Below are 20,102 nucleotides of genomic sequence, written 5' to 3'. Positions count from 1 at the left end.
TATGATTTGTATATGAATTTGAATGTTTTTGCTGAATAACATTTTTTTTCCACTGTTTGTTGATCGCTATCTTGTTCTTTTTCCAGCAAGCCATGCTAAACTGATGCTGGAGTAACAGAGCTGACAGCGGAACTATGTGTTAAGGATTGTCCGTTACCCGGAGCCCGACTGATTATCTTCTTCAGCTGTTGGAGGAAGTTGTTTTGAAAATGGGGAGGAAGAAGATCCAGATCACCCGGATCGTAGATGAGAGGAACCGACAGGTCAGTGTTTTGTTTCCCCTTCTGTCGTCTCATTTAACATCTCAGCCATTTAGTTGTGTATTTATTCAAAGCCCTTACACTATAGCAACACAGTTCATTCCCATTTGATTGTTAAATGTGCTGTCAGCTCTCACATCTAAGGAGCCCTATAACCTGTATAAGGCATTCCATGTTAATTGTCTGAATTTCAACTTAAGCAACTTTTAAGATTCAAAGGAGGAACAAGCAGAGTTGGAGCTGGCATATTTAAAGTAGCCCTATAGAGATCCCTATAGACCAAATATTATATATGGATGTATTGACAGGTTTATAAAGGGATCCCATAAGGAGCCTTCGGTGGATCCCATTTTGTTTTCAATCTAAAGAACTCCTAAAGATCCCAATAAGCTTTCTTGTTTTTGAGAGTGAAGTGGTCACAGCTGGTGGCAAGGACAGTAATTTGGTTAGCTGGGTCCGGCCGGCACCCTATCATTAGCAGGGTGGGTCAGTGTTAGGGACAGTGGCCTTCTCTCCTCAGCGACTCCTCGCACAGCCACACTGCTGCCCACTGGAATCCCTCTCTGTCTGTCTCCTCTATATATATCACCCCAACAGCACAACAAATACCAGCCTGTCTGGAAGGAAGGCAGAGGCTCTGGAAATAGGGATGTGGCTGGAAAATAAATATCTGGGATGATGTTTGTATTCGATGTTTGGTTGTCTTGGCCTGAGCCTTTTTAGATCGACACTGCTTGAGCTGTCGGGTGTGCATCGCTGGAGGCTGTCGTATATTTAGCTTCATGCACTCTATTTTGGGAAGTTGGCTTGTGTTCTTGTTTTATCTTTCAAGCGCATCAAGTGTTTTTAGCTGGTTTTCCTCTTTTTTTTAAAACTTCTTAAAAAAAGGAACAGGGTCATTCTTTGTTATCTCTTTTCGTAGAAATCAGTTTGCAAGTCATTAAGAAATAATGAACCTCATAGAAGAGGTAACTATAACCCCCTCACAACTTTAATGGTAACTGCCCTTGGAATCAGTGAGAACTCTATCATCTAATCTAGTAACTCTAATGAGATGCAGCATTTATTCAGACCGTTGCAAATGCTTCTGGCATTAGTGCAAATGTTCAGCCTGGTTGAACGTGAACTTGGTTGGCCATCTGATGCAGTCTTTGCTCCCAAACTGGAACGTGTGATGTTGCAGGGGCTCTAACCTCTTGGCTGAGGACACTTTGCTCTTCAAACACAAATTAAACTGCACTTGAGATAATTTGTGGCATTATATAATTCCCCATTTTGGGAACATTAAAAATATTCTCCAAAAAATGGTGACTAATATAGGAGACCAACTTTCTCTATCTGGCATTCTGTACTATAAAATATAAAAAAGCCACAGTGCTGTCATGCATATAATGGTACTCTCTGCAGTTCCTTTGGTAAAAGCCACCAAGTTGGAATGGAAGTGGAGAGCGCTGTAATAAAATAATTCAATCTTTATTGCCGATAGTGGAATTTGTTTTGCACAAAGAGTATAAAATGATATTAAAAGATCATCTACAGCCATGACAGCATATAGCAGCATAGGTTGTCTTACTTCCAGTGATGCCTGGTTTGGAGGAACCATAATTCCTTCCAAGGAGGACCAATGCTCAGCAGATGGAGGGGATAATTCTGTGACCATTGAATTCCCAGTTATTGTGAGGAGCTGTGAAAGTAATACGATGTCAGGTGCCATGGTTTAGAGGAATGTCTCTCTTAATTCCAGAAGCCTATACGAGAAATACAAGTAGAACAGTGTGGGAGTGGTGTGGACATTTTTTTGCTGAACATATTAAATATCTCATTGGAATGCAAACATGCTGTGAATGTGTGAAAGGCAGACAAGTACAAGTACACCTGATACACTGCATTGCTGGAAATGACGGAGGTGTGAGAAGGTGTGAAGGCAGCTTCTGGATGACATGAGTCAGCATCCCAGGCCACAACGGAATGAAGACGCACACAGATAAACAGATGACTGAGCTGCACGCTTAAAAGAGGAGATAAAGTATGATCAATGTGTGAACTTTGTACTCACAACACTTTCTTGGAATATGGAGGTTTCATAATGCTTGTTATCACCATGACTATGCTTGCAATGTGTCTTAGTTTTTCTTCAGCGTCTTAAGGCTTACTGACAGTATGTGAACTTTCAAAGAATATGATGAATCAAATTAAAGGAGGGTAAACATTACTCTGTTGCTTTCCCCACCCAACTCCATCAGTGGTTTTCCAGTAGAAGACAATTTCCAGGTTACTGCCTGTTTCGGAAACTCCTTCCATATCCTCCCTCCTCCTCCTCCTCCTCCTCCTCCTCCCTCCACACAGACACATTTTGAATCACATTTCTTATCTCTCTACACTACAAGGTTCTGTCTTCAACGGACTGTGTATTTCGGTGTCAGCTGACTTTGTGTCATTGGCTGCAGGAGCCAAATGCCTGAAATAGGGCTGTGTAATTTATCAAATATTATTTCCAATTATGATTCTGGCTGGATGATGATGATGATGATGATGATGATGATGATGATGATGATGATAATGATGATGATGATGATGACATCCCCCCTCTGACCTGTCCTGGCCTCCCTTGCTGTAGCATCGTTGTCGTACCTCGTCGATCTCTAGTTGAGATAGCAGTTTCTGTTTGCAGACATTGGACTACTGAGCTAGTAGTTGTTGCTTGTTAGCTTAGATGTTGGGTTGCAAAGCATCTATTGATCCCACTTCCTCTGCATACATCCCCTCTCGGTGGGGTTGCTCGTATTCTCTAACCTCGTACACTATTGTCTTGTTCCAGTCGCCCATTTATCATCAGGTTACCCAGCTTCCCCAAGGCCTGACTCTCATATTTGTTAAATAAATGCATTGTGCTCCAAAGTAATCGTGATTATAATTTTTTCCTGAAATGAACCTTCAGGCTTCCACCTCCCTACACACATCCATCCAGCCTTATTATGTTTGTCTTCTACCCTTAATTCTACCAATAATGGTGCTTTCTCTAGTCAAGGACAGCTCAGAATATGCTTTCACTCATAGAAAATCAAGAAAAAAAGCCTGAAGAATATGCAGATGAGCAACTGATCCGGGCCTAAAAATAATTCTAAGATGCAGTCAGTTGTACTTTTCCTCCATTTGTTCTGCCTGCATACAAAGGGCTTGTTTTCTCTGTCCAAAATGTGCCTCTGAACAAGGACTTGGTTGTATGACGCTTCCACGTTCCCAACGTATCTCAGCCAAAGCTCCTCGGAGTTCTTTCCTAAAGTTTTTATGCTGAGGGACAGGATGTTGAAAGAAAACGACATTGGTCTTTGGTTTCTGTCTTTCTAGGTGACTTTCATGAAGAGGAAGTTTGGTCTGATGAAGAAGGCCTATGAGTTGAGCGTTCTGTGTGACTGTGAAATCGCCCTCATCATCTTCAACAGCTCCAACAAGCTGTTCCAGTACGCCAGCACCGACATGGACAAAGTCCTCCTGAAATACACTGAGTACAACGAACCCCACGAGAGCAGAACCAACTCTGACATTGTAGAGGTGAGTGGCAGTCTATTTAACTTCAAATGCTCAAATTGGGAAAGTTTTGACCTGATTAACTATGGAACCCAGTAATTTACCCAGTATTATTGGATAGTTTGTGTTTCCCTCTTTACTTTTCATGGGCGATCCATTGAAAACTAATAAGCTCTCTATAGTTTACACATTTATTTAAAACAAATCCTGTTTATTAAATTACCAGTGTATATGGGAAGTGTAAAGAAAAGGTATAATATGTGTATTATTGCGGTGCCATAAGGCGCATTGAAACAATTTGGGTGCACCTAAATGAAGAAGTTAGGCACCAATATGAATATAAAAAGTTAGTCCCTGTGAAGGCTCTGACAGCCTTCACAGGGACTAACATCCATTTAGATCAATTTAAAGCAGGAAATGACTGCAGTTTATGTTCGAGAAAGATTAATTTCCAGAAAGCATAATGGCAAAGGACTCTGCAGCTGTCGTTAAGCTGCTGCTGCCTTCCGTGCTGTCTTACTTCTTTTCAAATTTGGGGCAGTAGAAAACGTTTTCAAGGGCATTTAATGTGTTTTTCAAGGGAACACATAAATGGCAAACTTCATATATAACAGGAAGTGGATGCCGAGAACTCAGGCAGGGTAGTAATTTCATGCTGACTTACATGATACAGAACAATATAACTTCAAGGCAACACTGATTGAAACCCTGTGGCAAATTTAAGTCCTTGTATCGAATAAAAGCAATCACAAATTATACCGTCCGATACAGTTTTTAAAAAAAACATTAAACAAAAAATTTACAAAATTAGGGTTTGATCCCGGGAAACCGGATTCCTGGGAATACACTTCAAAACTATTTTCCACAGGAAATATAAAGCCCCAAATGACACCTCAAAAGAAGTTTATTACAATGATAATGATAATAGAAAAACACAAAATGACTTGCATTAATAAATTATGTTTTCTTATGTAATATATAGTCAAATATCACTTCCATGAGGAAGTTCTCAGCAGACTGATGATCACAACAATGTCATATTACAACCTGCATGCACATGTAAGGTAAACTCCAGTGAAATCAGTCCTATCAACTCATTGGATGGTGGTTGGATGAAATATTACATCATTAATGAGTAAAATATAAATGACTGTATATTCTCTAACACAAACATACCAGAGAGCAACGCAAAGCTGCAAAACTGCATTCCAAAAACGCATGAGGCAGCAGCATAAATCGATTATTTCAGAGGCTAAGAGGTTAGTTCTGTTCCGTCTGTCAAGTTTATGCATTATTCATTATAAGCACACGCCGCCTCCTTCCCTTAAACGAGCGCCGCTCCTCCACCAGACACACAGAAACACCTGAGTCACCTGGTTCCAAGTCTTGGAAACATCGGAAACCACAGTTTATTGTAATGCTGACTAACATAAATAGCGTCCTTTTGCCTTAATAAATATGAATACCACCAAATCATACACTACAGTGGTACGGTTTAAAGCCAATAACTTTATGCATAATTCTCCTTGTGTTGTGTTTTGACTGCTGTAGCTATTCCTTAAATACAAGTCCATTTCCAGGGATTCCTGGGATAGTGGACTTGTAAAATATGCATCCCTTGTCCAAAAGCTCTCTGCTGATGCTCAGAAGAGTCCCAAACACAGGAAAATAAGAGAGAAAACACAGGTCAGCTTATGAACAGATAATGACACACACTAGTGGGTGATGATTTGTCAGCCTATACATTGTTTTTTAGGATGTATTTTTGCATATTATACCTTTACAAAAAGTAATAAATGCATGTTGTTTTCTAAAACCAATGAATAATCACGATCTCAATATTGACCAAAAATAATGGATTGATTATGTGAGACTGTTTATTAAGCATTAACACACACCAGTCGTAGCCTTTTGGCACCATAGATGCTTTCAGTGAGAAGATCCAGTGGTTCAGCCGTTCTGTAGGGTCGTTTTGTTGCATCATGGTCCCCGAGCTGGGCCGCCTGTCTCTCACAGCACGCACTCATTGCAGCTGCCATTAATAATGAAAGGCCATCATGATTCACGTTCTTGCTGTTTATGTAAGCTTGTAATCTGTGTTTGCTTCGCTGAGAGCCCAAATCTACAGCACACACCCTCTCAAACCCTCAGATGTAAAAGACACTAAACTTCCCAAACTAACTGTGTCTATTATTCATCAAAATTCCTCTTCTTGAAAAAGAGAGGAGCTTCAGTGATGAAGTTGGTTTCACGAGTGTAGGGGCGTATTTTCCAGCGTCTTTCTTCATTTCCGAGTAAATCTAACATTAACACTGTTATACTACTGGTAAGAAAACGGGAACATGCATGTGAAACAGTAAATTGATCCTCTTAGATATAGAAGAGGACACACATCATTAATATCGCCCATAATGATTTCCAAATAGCATAATCGTGTCTATTCTCCTGCTGTCAGTGACCACAAGCAGACACTGTGTCAGCTGTGTTAACCATTAGCTGGACTCACTTTGCCTGCTTTGAGCACTTATTTGTTTTTTTCCCCCACACACACACCCACACACACACACACACACACACGTCACGCAGACAGACAAGCTGGTGACAACAAAGCCTGGAATGTGAGAGGTTGATTTTACATATCGGTCAGTCCATTTGCAACGTTCAAGCATGAAATTTGACTATGTGTAAAGTGACACCCCACCGGCAGAAAGCTTCTTTGGCTTCATTGTCATTGTTTGATGGGACGTGATGTTTGCTGACGATCTCTGGCACAAACAGGCGACGGCTTCCTTTGTCTCACACAAGGCAGTCTACACATCAAGCACACACAGGAGCGCAAGTTTGGTAGTTTAAGTTCCTTTGGGAGTCACATTTTTTTCCACTTTCCACAAGCCTACATAGTGTTACCATTAGTGTTGCAAAAGAATAGCTTGACATTTGGGTAAATATGCTTTCTTAATCCCCATTGTTATTCCAGGAAACCCCGTCTCCTTTGCCTTTTTCTCAGTGACTTCACTTGGCTATTTACGTGTTTGTTTGTTTTTTTAATATACATATTGTCTAGGTTCTACTAATCATAACACTTCAGCTCCAGTCTTTCACCAGCGATAGAATAAAATGTGTAAAATTGAGGTAGATTTAGATGCGTATGAATATGAGATGGTCAAAGAAATGTTTGACAATGGACATGTAATGATTTCTTTGCAAAATATAATTAAAATTTCAGCTTGACTGACAGCAATAACAGTCTTTTAAAATACTCTCTCCAGATCAGAGGAGATAAAGTGTCGACCTCAAATGGAGCTGGATGCCAGGGAGTTCGTTTTTTTTTTCTTTTTTAATGATGACGATCTGCCAGCTAAAACAACTACAAAGTCAGTCAACTGGTCAGCTGATCTCACTGACAGATTACTTTTGTCATAATAATGAGGCAGGTTTGTGTGCAGCAGAGTTGAGTTTCATCAACAACAGAGCAGCCGTCCAAGGTATGCAGTGCAGTCATTGCAGCCTGCAGAGCCCAAAGATAAATGAGAACCATAACAGAAGGTGAAAACTAAACACACTGAGAGCTGACACTGTGGACGGGTTGAATCGGTTTAATACAAGTCAGATATCATAGGATTCTTCATAAAAAAAAAATCAATCTGCAATAACTGCTTGGACAGGCCTATGAAAGGGTTTGAGCTTATCTGCCACAGATGTGGAGAATCACATCTCAAACACTGCCGGGCCGTCTCTATTCTTAGCCTCTAGGGCAATCGCCCAACTGGAGGGTATTTTATCTTTGATGTAGCCCCAACAGCAACAAGACATCACCCTCACATGTTAAGATGCTTAACATTGCAGCTCAGTCTCATGGTGGCAATGATCCACATGCCTTCGGAGATCCACTTAAAGCCAACTTTGACATTTGAGACGATAAGGAGACTCGCACTCTCAGATCCTCTAACACTTTAAGATCGCCGTCCGTGCCCAGACCTGATGTAGCGGTCCAAACCAGTATGTGTGGAGCTGCATATAGCCCGGTGGGTCTTGGACCAAATCCAACTAGACCCTTCTCTTGTGGGTCTACTCCGTGTCCCTCTTTGCCCTCATACTGTCCCAGCGTCCATTCTCTAAGGACTCTCGTCGGAGCTGTACCTCCTCCTCCCTATTCAAAGACAAACTCTTACCTGAGAATGGTGTGAAACATTTAAATACAACTGGAGTGATCACCTGACTGAACAGCTGCTTTCTCCCCGTCTCTAAGTGGTCACCAGTTGTTCAAATGTAGTTTCAGGCCTGTGGTGAAAATAGACTTGTAAGTATGTGTTTAAAGCTCCTAATAACTACCAGTGTCTGGGAATGCAGAGGACATGTGGTGGACAGACAGTCAGCAGGCTGCTGTCATGGTCTGTCCTTTTCACGCTATGACGCGTGATGTAATGAGGAGCAGAGATGAGATGATGGATAACAGAGAGGTGATGTCATCACACAAGCTCACATCATACTGGTATGATTTGATTTTTTTTTTTTTTTTTTTTTTTTAAGTGATTCCTGTACCAAAGTCCAGGTGCTGTAAATTAACATCCATCCATTCATGCGTCCATGTTCTAAACATATTATATAATGTAATTTTTCTAATCCACCTGAACGAAGCCATGTCCTTACATGGCTTTGTTTTTATGTGATGCTTTTGACATTCTGAACTTCAGTATTTTAAATTTGTCATCACAAAATGTTTTTTTTTATTATTTTCCTCTCTGATCTGAGCACCTATGTTCATCAAATGTAAAAATCTCTCATACTAAAAAAAATACTAAGCTTGTTATCAGTACTGAGTCGGACAATGCTCCTATTATAAAATGATGGTGTCTGCTCCGTTTAGTAGCTGGAGTCATATTTCACTCATGGTGTGAAGAGTAAGGAGAGGTGACCGAGAAGAGAATATGTCAGTGTCGTCTTTATTACTTGTTTCTGTTGCTCCAAGTGGCCAATAACTCAGATCGTGTAAGTCAAAATGTAGAAAATTGCTTAACACAACATACTGGTTTATCAGAAAAATATATTTTAAAGGCAAAGTCACTGTTTTTGGCTCAAAAAGTAATATGCTTATTAGGACTAGGGGTGAGTATTGGCAAGAACCTCACGATATGATACGTATCACGATACTTTGGTCAAAATACGATATGTATCACGATATTGCGATATAACTAAAGATGAAAACACAAGTACCTGTATATGTACATCAGATGATATTAATCAGAGGACAAATTGAGTCAAAACTATTTCATTCAAAACAGCCTCTCCATTTTATTAATTCCCATGAAATTCACTGGAATAAATATTGAAAATAAAATGAAAAAGGATAAAGTACCCTGAGGGACAATGCACAAAATAATAAATAATAAAACAATAATAATAACAAATAATAAATAATGTTTCTCCTTTTTGTAACTGTTTGAACACTGAACTGAGGAGGTCATATAAAAAATAATGTAAAGGTATAAGTGTAAACATGAATCTTTTTTTTTTTTTTATCGATCTTTGGAGTTGAAAAATCGATATTGTATTGGGCGGCAAAGTATTGCGATATATTGCTGTATCGATATTTTCACCCACCCCTGACAGTTTCACACAAATGTTTATTAGGACGATGAGGTGGTGTAAACTGCAACTCGACCACGAGTTAATAACCAGTCTGGATATTTGTCCCGGCTGCGCTGCTGACAGGAATATGATCCTCTACAGATCTGAGCTAATGAATCTCATTTGACGGCGATGTCTCTGTGGTCCTCGGGGACGCATTAACAGCCTTTAATATCGCTGTCCATCCACCTTCCCCAACTATGAACATCCAACCAAACCCAAAGTTACTCGCTATAAAACGATGTGCTTACTTCGGTCCTTGTGTTTCGGAGGCTGCTGTGAATATAGATGAGTACGTCTGCGATGTAGAGCAGCATCTCTCCAGAGGAAGACTCTGTTATAAACTGTAAGTGCACGAGTCGGACCAGATTAGTTTCTCTCACGCTGCTTCAAAACTCATCAAGGCAAACAAACTGTCACCTGAAAGGAAATCAAACACACAGTCTCTGTAGGCAGATGATCTTTTGATCACTTATTACACGTTGAGTTTGGAAGTGATGGGCATTATTCTAGTGATTCACAAAATATTGAATATGATTGGCTGCAGATTTATAGCTAATACTTAATAGGTGGATCAGTGTCTTGTTTCAGAGCATTTCACCATTCCAATTAATGTGTTTAATTGAGTTACCTCCTGTAGACCATATCGCTGTGTTGGTACAGTAATTCCTCATAGCAGACAGAGTAAGAAACCTTAATAGTTTGGACCCCAAACTGTTTACCAACGGTTTGTAAATTAATATTTTCAACCTCCCTGTGTTTGAATCGATGGCCCAGCTGGTAAAACATCCCGTCGGAGAAGTCGTGGGAAACATTTTCCCCAACCCAACACAAACAAAGTGTAATGAACCAAACACCACACAGCTTTTTAAAAGGTTGTTGCAAAGTGATTAATGCGTTGGAGGTGTTTTACTGCAGGCTGGAAATGTGTTTCACCTACTGTGGTGAGAATCACAGTAAAGACGTCAGCAGGGTTTCATTAACAGACCTGCAGAAATGCAAATAGGCCTCAATGTTTGGGAAGTGTCTCCATACTGGGAATCCCTTGAGAATGAGACCTGGTTTCTAGTCTTGATAGTGGTTTTCCTTCCTGTTCTTGAACCACATATTAGATAGGGAGCAGCCAGAACCATACACATCCTGTGTTCTGCAATACCTCAGCTTATCACGTGGACAAATATTATGATATGATATAGTATTACTGTGTTTAAACTGTTCAGTCTTTTTAAATGTATGAAGTGCTTGTTTTGCTTTTATCTGTATTTCTGTCTTATTTCTTTGACAAACCTCTTCAGGCAGGTATACTTGAATACTTATCCTATAAAATCCTATATTAAATTGATTTATTTCATTGATTTCAAAACAATTAGTATCAGAAAACTATGATAAGAAAACTCAAAGAACACATTTGTTTGCATATAATTCCCCCCTGACATCCTACAGTATCTGTGCATTTTAGGTGTTATGTAGCTTCTGTGGCAGCCAAGTCGTTTGTACCAAACTGGTTTATTGTGATGGATGTAGTGCTATCTGCTCTCTGTCCTCAGGTCACAACACTCTCTGGGGAAAATGTTGGCTTTATAATTAACTACAGGCCACTGTAAGCTGTGCCAAAGAGCTATTGATGTGGGTGTGATTCCTTTTACTTTTAATCGATATGTCTAGCACCACCTGTCCTCTGTGTTTATTTCACCTGCAGGCTCTGAACAAGAAGGAGCACAGAGGCTGTGACAGCCCCGACACCGACGCCTCCTACACCCTCACCCCCAACACTCAGGAGAAATACAAGAAGATTAATGAGGAGTTTGACAACATGATGAAGAGTCATAAAATTGTAAGTTGCACTGTTGTTTATAGTGTGCACCTCTGCTGACGCACACAGAAAGCTTGCTTAATAATATCTGTTCAGATACTGTAAGCCACTGGCTGGAAAATCCAACTGGTTCTAATTGGGATTATTTTTTTCCTTTTTTAATTGTTTCTATAAGACAAAATGTGAATAAATGTGATGCAATATTATAGTCAGTAGGTGATTGACTCTTTGGTGAGGTACACGGTCAAACAAACGCGGAAAAACATAAAACACACAAATGCAAAATAAAAGAAATAAAAGGTTTGTGACTAATTATAGGTGTGTGTTCTGGTATTGATCGAGCTCATGTCTCTCTCTGTCACTTCCTCTCCAGTCCACCAACCTTTCACAGCAGAACTTCATGCATGGCAGCATGTCGTACAGCCCCGGTTCAGGAGGAGGAGCGACCTCCCAAGCGCTCGCTGCAGCCACAGCAGCTCTGGCCGACAATGGGATGCTCTCCTCGCCTCACACACACCTCCACAGAAACATAAACCCTCCACAAAGGCCTCCCAGCACTGGGAACACAGGTGTGTGCATGCATGTGTGCTTAATATTCCAGAGGAAGACAGGAAACAAGATATTAGCCTCGTTATTAGGGAACTAAACGCATTGTGCACACTGAACTGAAACACAACAATTTGTGCATGTCGCATTTAGAGGCTCACTTTTTGTCGACTGAATGAAAATCACATAGGGCTGTATTATTATTATATTATTATTTCTGGAGAAGGGGAGAAAAGAAACACACAGGAGTAGAAGCTTTCACCAGCACATGATATTAAACGTTGTGATAATGGGGCAAATATATTATGTTGTGTTTATTTTCAGGAGGGCTGCAGGGCAGTTCTGAAATGGTTCTGCAAAATGGGTCTGGACCAGCTGGTATGTATCTCTGAGGAGCCATACAAACAAACTCCACCTTTCACCCACACCATAACCATTAGTTCTTAAACATGTAATTCAGTGTATTGTGGACAAATGAAGTACTTAACAAAACAGTTATTCAGAGAAAACCTCTCCATGGATGTGCTCCATGTTCATGTATGACTTAATAACGTATCCTTCGATGCAGAAGGAAACAATTAGAGTTTGGTCTGTCGTGAGCCAAAAACGTGGATGTAATCGATGTAATCTATTACTGGGGAACAGCTTGACATGGTCAATGCGACCTTTGACCTTCTCACTATTGCTTGCCTCTGAACGTGTCATCTCCTCTCCTTGCACACTCTGCACTAGTAGCATGACAACAGTTATGTAAATGTTTCATATTGATATTACCATATTATTTTGTTTTACGTTCTGCTATTTTATTGTATTAACAACACATGTATATAAAATATCTATATAAAATAATTTACTACTAATGCAATTTGAACAAACAACAACAACAGTTTGATTAGTTAAACTGGACTTTGAGGAAATGTCATAATAGGTTGACATTAACATGAAAGTGTGCACCAAGTACAAGTACACATTAGAAGTTCAGGGTCCAGGCTGACTACACTTCCCTTCATCCATCAAAGACCTCCGTTATATCACACACAACAGACCCTCAAATACACAAAGAGAGGTTATCTAGAGAGTCTCCTGTAAAGGTATCATGTTTCAAACACTGGGAAAGTACTACAGTATATATATAGTACTATATATATATATATACTACAGGCCGTTCTGGGACTGCTTGACATCAGAACCAGTAAGCGGAGGCATCTCTGTTCAATAACTAGTCTGGAGGCATCTCAGTGTCATTTGCTGCTGGTTCATGTCAGCGGTGTTTGTCTGAACGGTTGGATCTTCAGCCTCGAACACAAACTGTCCTCCTGCCTGTCATCTTCGTGCTCTCCCTCCCAGAGCAGCATGTCTCATAAGAACACGACCATTATGTAATGTCAAGAGCAAGGAAAGATCAATTATTCATTATTATCTCCTGTATAATATATAGCTGCACTTTCTCCATCCAGAGCCTGGTGGAGGACAGGTTGGAATAAAGGATCCAACACATGGGATGTAACCTCCCTTTGTTTTTAACTCATACCGATTCTTCAAAGAGTTTTAAAGGAGCTTTTTCACGACGAGAAGAGGCTCCAAAAATATCACCTGTCATTGACTTTTTATTAGGGGCTAACTTGTGTTTCTATGTGTCTGTGTTCAGTGAACGGGTTCATGGGCTCACCTGGTGGAGGCAGCATGGGGAAGATCATACCTCCCAAGTCCCCTCTTCCTCTTCCACTTCCTGGAAACAGCCTGGTCCCTGCCAGCCGCAAGACAGACCTCCACGTGGTCATCCCTCAGTCCAAAGGAATGATGCAAACACTGGTAAGAGTGTGTGTGTGTGTGTGTGTGTGTGTGTGTGTGTGTGTGTGTGTGTGTGTGTGTGTGTGTGTGTGTGTGTGTGTGTGTGTGTGTGTGTGTGTGTTCACACATCATTTGTGGTTCTTATATTTAGGTCCTCAAGACAAAGAATATCCTTATTTTTTGGCACTTTCTTTGAAGAAATGCTCCTTTTGAGGGTTAATACAATAAAAACACTGCATTATTTGATGTGTGGCCACTAGGGGGCAGCAAATCATAGAAACGACACAGCTTCTACACATGTTGCACTTCTCAGCTGCGTATGTACGAGTCTGTAAAAACAGGGTTGAAGCCTGAGTGTTTATCAGGAACCAGAATGAAACACAAGGCACAGATCAGGGTGAATAGATGATGCAGATTGATTCCCACCGAGTTGGTCAGCAGCGTTTCTTTCTCACCAACCATCTGGACCAGATGGGTGTTGAAATCATAACTCTCTTAAAGAAGAAAGGATCTCTTTGCTCAACACATAAATACTGGCAGAGAATTGCTGGTCTGATTTAAAAATGAATTGACTTTAGTGTCATAATCAGTCATCCTCAGTCCCTTCCTGTGCAGTTTTTCCGTTTTCATGGTGAACTCACAGTTTTTGTTTACATTCCCAGCCCAAAACATTGTGTGCATCCCTAAGGCTTTGCTATCACACTGAATGCATTTCATACCTCATGAAATAACCTCATTTTGGCTGCAATGTTTACTCACAGTCTTCTTCTCCTCTTTTATTGGCGTGTTGCTACCCTTTACAGCCCTTTACTGCCACTAGCTGACAAAATGTGGATCGGGAGCCAATGCCTGCGGGGTTATGAGACAAGATCCAAGAAACTGTAGTCAGAACTCCTCTGGAAACCATTACTGTGATTATCCATTTCTTCTGTCCCTACTGAAAAGGGCATGTTTCTGCTATTTCCTTGCCTCTTAATTTCAGTATGTATGTGTTGTTATTCAGGACACACTTTAAAGCTTAGCATTTTTTATCATAGGAATCTACATGCACGCTATATACTGCATTAATCACAGCCTATTGTTTTCACAGGGGCCACTTGTGTATTATCTTTGATATGATGGAGGACTTGAGGCACAAACGCTGACACCCCTGCTTGTTCACACCGACGACCCCTGTTACGTTTCTGCCAGATTGAATTTGTCAATATCCTAAAGATCCTTATTAAGTAAAACGATACATCTTGGTGAAAGATGCACGAGTCGTGTAATTTCAAGTAAATTTGTTTTGGAAGGCTGAACACGCTGAAAGACTGATGATATTTCCAGTCGGCCGCCAACTTATTCCCTTTGTTGGAAAGGGAGTGCTTATTCTCAGCGGAGGCTCCAGTCAGTTACAGGAACAACACCACAAGAAAAATCTGACTTTACTCGCTACTCACATGTTGAAATGACTCCCTGCTCTTGTAGAAGCTTCGGCTTCAGAGCTTCTTTTCTTCCTTCAGTTTGGACGTTCAGCCGCTGAGCTGCGTTATTGGAGTTATTGATCTGCCCTCCCCTCACCGTTGCCCTTCCCTCCCACGCGACGCTCAAACATGATGTAACGATTGGCAAACAATGGGAAACAAATGGAGGGTTTTTTTCCTCAACTTTACTATGTTGACCACACGGCTCCATCACTCTGCTGGCTGTGGGATCCAGGGGGTTTTACTTTGAGCAGTGATCAGTAAAAGGACAGCAGACATGGTGAAACAAAAACATACAAAATATAAGAGGATTAACTCTCTTTCTGAGATGATGATGATTACCGTACAAATAATCAATGGCCATTGTGTTTGCAGGGGCAGTTAGCAGAGGTAGTCTCTTTCAGTGTTGTTAAAAATCAGCTTTAAAAGGTGAAACAAAACAACAGATTTCTAATATTTCCACAACGTTTAAAGCAACAGAGGATCACATGTTTGTTCTTGCTTTTCCTTCACTGTTAAAATAGGTTGAGTTGGTCAGACAGCAGCTTTTCTGTTGGGAAACTGGCTTTCATTTCCTGCTCTATGATATGTGTGCGTGTCACTGTTAGCAGCATGGTTCGTGTTATGTTTGTTGTGTTTTAATTTGTAGGGGCTTCCTTATTTGCTCACTGTGTTTCTTTAAAGCAACATGCATACGTAATTGAGCGGGCCTGCATTTCTTTACAGGCCGCATGTGTTAACCATCATCATTACAGCGCGAGCTAGCACTTTAATTCTCTGCTCCAGGGTTTGTCATTCGTAGTGACAGCAGGGTGAGCACAGATAGCACCGTGTGTGTGTGTGTGTGTGTGTGCGTGTGGGTGTGTGTGTGTGTGTGTGCGTGCAGCAGTGAATGACCTCATTCAGGGAGGAACAGCAAAGAGAGGAACAACACAAACCTTCTGACGGCTGTTAGAAATGTGTCAAGTTAAAGAGCCACCAGTTGTGATTACCAGCTTATTAGCCAGGAACAAACCGCCAAACCACCTTGGTCTCAAGCTTAATTCGAGACTGTGACTGATTAAGAGTGGATTGCCTGCTGGTATTTAGTGTGTTTTTTTTGTTATTAATTGTTAAAACACAGTAAATTAGCACTGAGGTCGCAGCTGAAGGCCTGATTACAATTCCTTAGTGAGACTACTACCACCAGATGAAATGCAAAACAGCTCTAAATTGAACCCGTAATTTAAGGGATGCTTAAGCATTTGAAGAAATGTTTGTCAGACTAGGTTTGGAAATACTGAGTGATGACTATCATGGATGGATTTGCAGGGTTTTGAGATCATTTGAAGACGCTGACAGGTTAGTGAATGTCAAAACATCCAGCATCCATCAACAGGATTTTCTTGAGAACACATTCTGTGAAATAAAGGAAGTTAGCAAGTAGCTGTTGCAGGTTCATATAAAGTTATTTTTTTTATTATGCCAAGAATATACTGAGTGTGCTTGTACAGGGAAATCAATTCACACTGCCACCGTGTGGTGGAAATGGGGCACCGCAGGCCATGTTCAGCTGCATGCCGACCACTGTACAACCAACTACAGTCTAATCACAGACTAGCAGCAGACAGAGAGAATAAACTTTGTGTTTCTATGTATTTCCAGAGTAACCAGAGGCTGAGCAGCAGTCAGTCCAGTCAGCCTCTGTCCACCCCGGTGGTCTCCATCACCACACCCAGTCTGCCTCACCAGAATCTGGTCTACTCCGGCATCAACTCTGCATACAATAATGGTACCTGATGATTATTACAAACTGGTCTGTATTGCTGTCATTAGTGTAGACATTAAATAATGCTGTTCTCCTTTATTTAATGTACTGGATATGTGAGATTATCATTTATGGGCTGTTGAATTTCCAATCAGACAATGGTACAAACAATACTTTATAACCTGGAGGAGCCTGCAGGACTGTGAGTTCTTAGCATTAAGCTCTATATGGAAGGAAGCTGTGTTCTGAAATAACACAAAGATATATAGATACGCCTGTATCTTTAAATATGATGTTTTTTATCCTAAATTAAATTTCAGCCATCAGCAGACTCTCAAACTAAGTTAGTGAAAGAGAACCAGCTCATTGTGGGAATGTGAGAGTTTCACAGTAGCTTTTCAGGCTGATACTGAAGTTGTAATCAAACATGAGGACATTAGCTTTCACACTCGCGTGTCGTCTCTTAGATTACTCCCTGAACAGTGCAGAGCTGTCGGGCTTCGGTTCCCCTGCAGGCCCCTCTTTGGGCTCCATGGCGGCCTGGCAGCAACACCACCTGGGCTCGCTGGGGTAAGTACCTGAACTTTTCTCTCTTAATGCCTGATATCAGGGTTCATTAACACCACGTTAAAATCTATATTCCACCATAAAAATATTCCACCACTGGACAAGTTTCAGTATTAGCCAATAACAGAGAAGTTGTCTTTTTGTGTAGAGACCTGTTTCACCACTAGATGGCACCCTCACTCCACAGTCACAGCCCAAAAACATCCTCTTCGTTTCTGCTTACAGGTCCAATCTCTCCATCAACACCAACCAGAACATCAACATCAAAGCAGAGCCGGTCTCCCCGCCCCGCGACCACCTCAGCCAATCAGGTTACATGACGCAGGCTCATGCCCCTCCTCCTCCTCCTCATCATCATCATTCATCCACCAGAGCAGAGATGGGGAAGTCTCCTGCAGACAGCGTCAGCTCCTCCTGCAGCTCCCATGAGGGCGGCAGCGACCGGGAGGAGCAGCAGCCGCTGGACTTCCACTCGCTCCCTGGGAGTCGGTCGGAGGGCAACGAGAGTCCAACGCTCAAACGAATACGATTGGACAGCTGGGTGACTTAGACCCGACAGTCACATGACGACGCCAGGGCGAACACAGGAAGGACACTGTTATGCAAATGAAATGTGGATTGTGTTCCGTTGTTTTTCTTAAGTTATCTTTTTATTTGATGGTCAGATTTTTGTCCCTAAAGTCCTGGATCGGTCACAATCATCTCGTCATCTTTTCAGAATTTGTAGCGGTGCTGATGAAAACATCCGTCCATTTTTAAATATAAACAATTTAAGCATCACAGACTTTTAATGTGGGTCCAATTGCAGTACAATCTTTCTTTTTCTTATCCAATGGGCTCCGGTACTGTACACGAAATAATGATGAAGTGTGAAATTAGTGTCATCTGTGGATCTCGTGGTTTCAGGATTTTGGTAGTAAAGACGTGGAGTGCTTCTGGACGTCTCCCACTGGGTGTGACCCAATTCATTTCTGATCTTCTCAGGGTTTGAAACATTAAACAAGTCAAACATGAAAGCAATACTCCCTCCACACTTCTCTTTATAAAAACACTTATTTATATCAACCAAAGCATTACGCTGTGTTTCTGTTGTTTGTGTGTGTTTTATATTGTGCACAGAATAGGATGATCATTCAGATTTAAGACTGAAAGCCATGGACACTTGTTCTGTGTGTACCAACATGTCGTTATTGTTTTGTATATACTATCTTTAAGATATATCACTTATGGTGTAACCATATATTGTTGATCTGTCTATTGAATCTGCCTGGGTGAAATATGACATCTCCACCAGATTTTACAAAAGTATATTTTTGTGAATGACATATCCACATTTACAAGATGTTTGTTGGACACGTCTGTTTTGTGATGTACGCCATGCTGCACTATCTTCAAACCAACTAAAGGAAAATGCACACTAGAAAATATTTTTTAATGAACAAAAGAAAATCTATCTCTTCAGAAATTGTTTTACAAAGGTAACAAAGACAAACATGGTTATAGAAAATAATACAACTTTCTGGTTTTGGGCGATAACTAAACTGATAAGGTGAGGTGATGCATGAGTTCACATGGGACAAGACGAAATCTGCTTTATTCCTCACAGAAAGAATCTGGTGTCTCATTAATCACAAAAAACGCACGTTTTGTACTTAGTTGTACTTATACTGTGTGCGTTTACAGCTGAGGTAACTAGTGTGTATTTAAAGGCGCAATGAAGTAACTAAACTTGAAGATGCAAACAAAATGAAATCTGAACAGAAGTTCATCCTGATGAATATTTACAGGGTTTGCTATGTGTTTCTTTTCTTTTAAGACTTAAATGCATTGTTTTTATAATAAAGATGACTGAAATGTTCGAGTGCTGAGGGGTACGTTGGAGATTTGACATTTCCTGAGGTTCTTGGAGATGGGTATTTACTCAACAGCTATGTGACTGAACAGGGATAAAATTAAAACTGACAATGGAGGGTAAGTACGAGACGGCACATGGTGAGGAGGAGTACAAAAGCTCCAAACAACCACAGTGGCTTCTCTGAATGATAGCGTGGATGGGAAGCAAATCAGATGTCAATGTAGAAACAAATAGAGCTGAGAGAAGGTTTTTAACACATTCTTGGTGTACTATTTTTCTTTTCTGAGTTCACAGACAATTACAGTATGTATGGGAATCTCATCAGAGTACTTCAAAAGCAAATGTGTTTTTTAATGATACCAGCTTTTTTAAATAGAAAAGGCATCTGGTTTCCAGATACAGAGATCCACGCCACTTTTATTTTATTTATGACCATGAATGGAAAATTCAACAAAATTGTGGAAATCCCAATTGCATGCAAGGTCACGATGCTCGGTTCATGGGAATGACCATGAATGAGACAAAGAAATAAATGAAAGGTTCTCTGTTGAGAGTCAGTCTGGCTGTTTAGAAAACAGGAAGGAGCATCAGGATGTACTGGACTGAGGATGCAGGCTAAGTTAGTTATAATCTGTAGAAATCAGACCTGGCATAAACCATGTGTCGTGTGGTATCCATCAGGTGGTAAGATGAATGTGAGTGGAAGACGTAGAGGATTCAGAACACACGGCTGTTTTATGAGAGGTGTAACACTAATGTCATGTGACGAAAAAATTCATAGTATAGTATGTTGAAAAAAGTCATAAAATAATAGTTGAAAAAAGTCAAAGTATAGTATGTAAAAAAAAGTCATAGTATGTCGAAAAAAGTCAGTATAAGAAAAATGTATGTAAAAAGTGATACA

General features: G+C 40.6%; 1 protein-coding gene across 2 annotated transcripts in view; it reads left to right on the top strand.

The window, feature by feature from the left end:
• The window catches only part of LOC311016513 (myocyte-specific enhancer factor 2A-like), a 33,875-nt gene extending 14,658 nt beyond the window's left edge, over positions 1-19,217 (top strand). For both annotated transcript variants that reach the window (XM_084014241.1, XM_084014240.1), the window contains exons 2-10: positions 87-263; positions 3,609-3,812; positions 11,116-11,250; positions 11,603-11,798; positions 12,100-12,153; positions 13,424-13,587; positions 16,674-16,800; positions 17,244-17,346; positions 17,569-19,217. In XM_084014241.1, coding sequence (XP_083870367.1) covers positions 210-263; positions 3,609-3,812; positions 11,116-11,250; positions 11,603-11,798; positions 12,100-12,153; positions 13,424-13,587; positions 16,674-16,800; positions 17,244-17,346; positions 17,569-17,893 — 1,362 coding nt within the window. In that variant the 5' untranslated portion in view covers positions 87-209 and the 3' untranslated portion in view covers positions 17,894-19,217. The remainder of the gene's footprint in view (positions 1-86; positions 264-3,608; positions 3,813-11,115; positions 11,251-11,602; positions 11,799-12,099; positions 12,154-13,423; positions 13,588-16,673; positions 16,801-17,243; positions 17,347-17,568) is intronic.
• The last annotated feature ends 885 nt before the right edge of the window (positions 19,218-20,102 follow it).

The sequence above is a fragment of the Eutrigla gurnardus genome, assembly GCF_963514095.1.
Source record: "Eutrigla gurnardus genome assembly, chromosome: 1".
Classification (NCBI taxonomy): Eukaryota; Metazoa; Chordata; class Actinopteri; order Perciformes; family Triglidae; genus Eutrigla; species Eutrigla gurnardus.
This window is presented reverse-complemented; position numbering and strand designations above follow the sequence as displayed.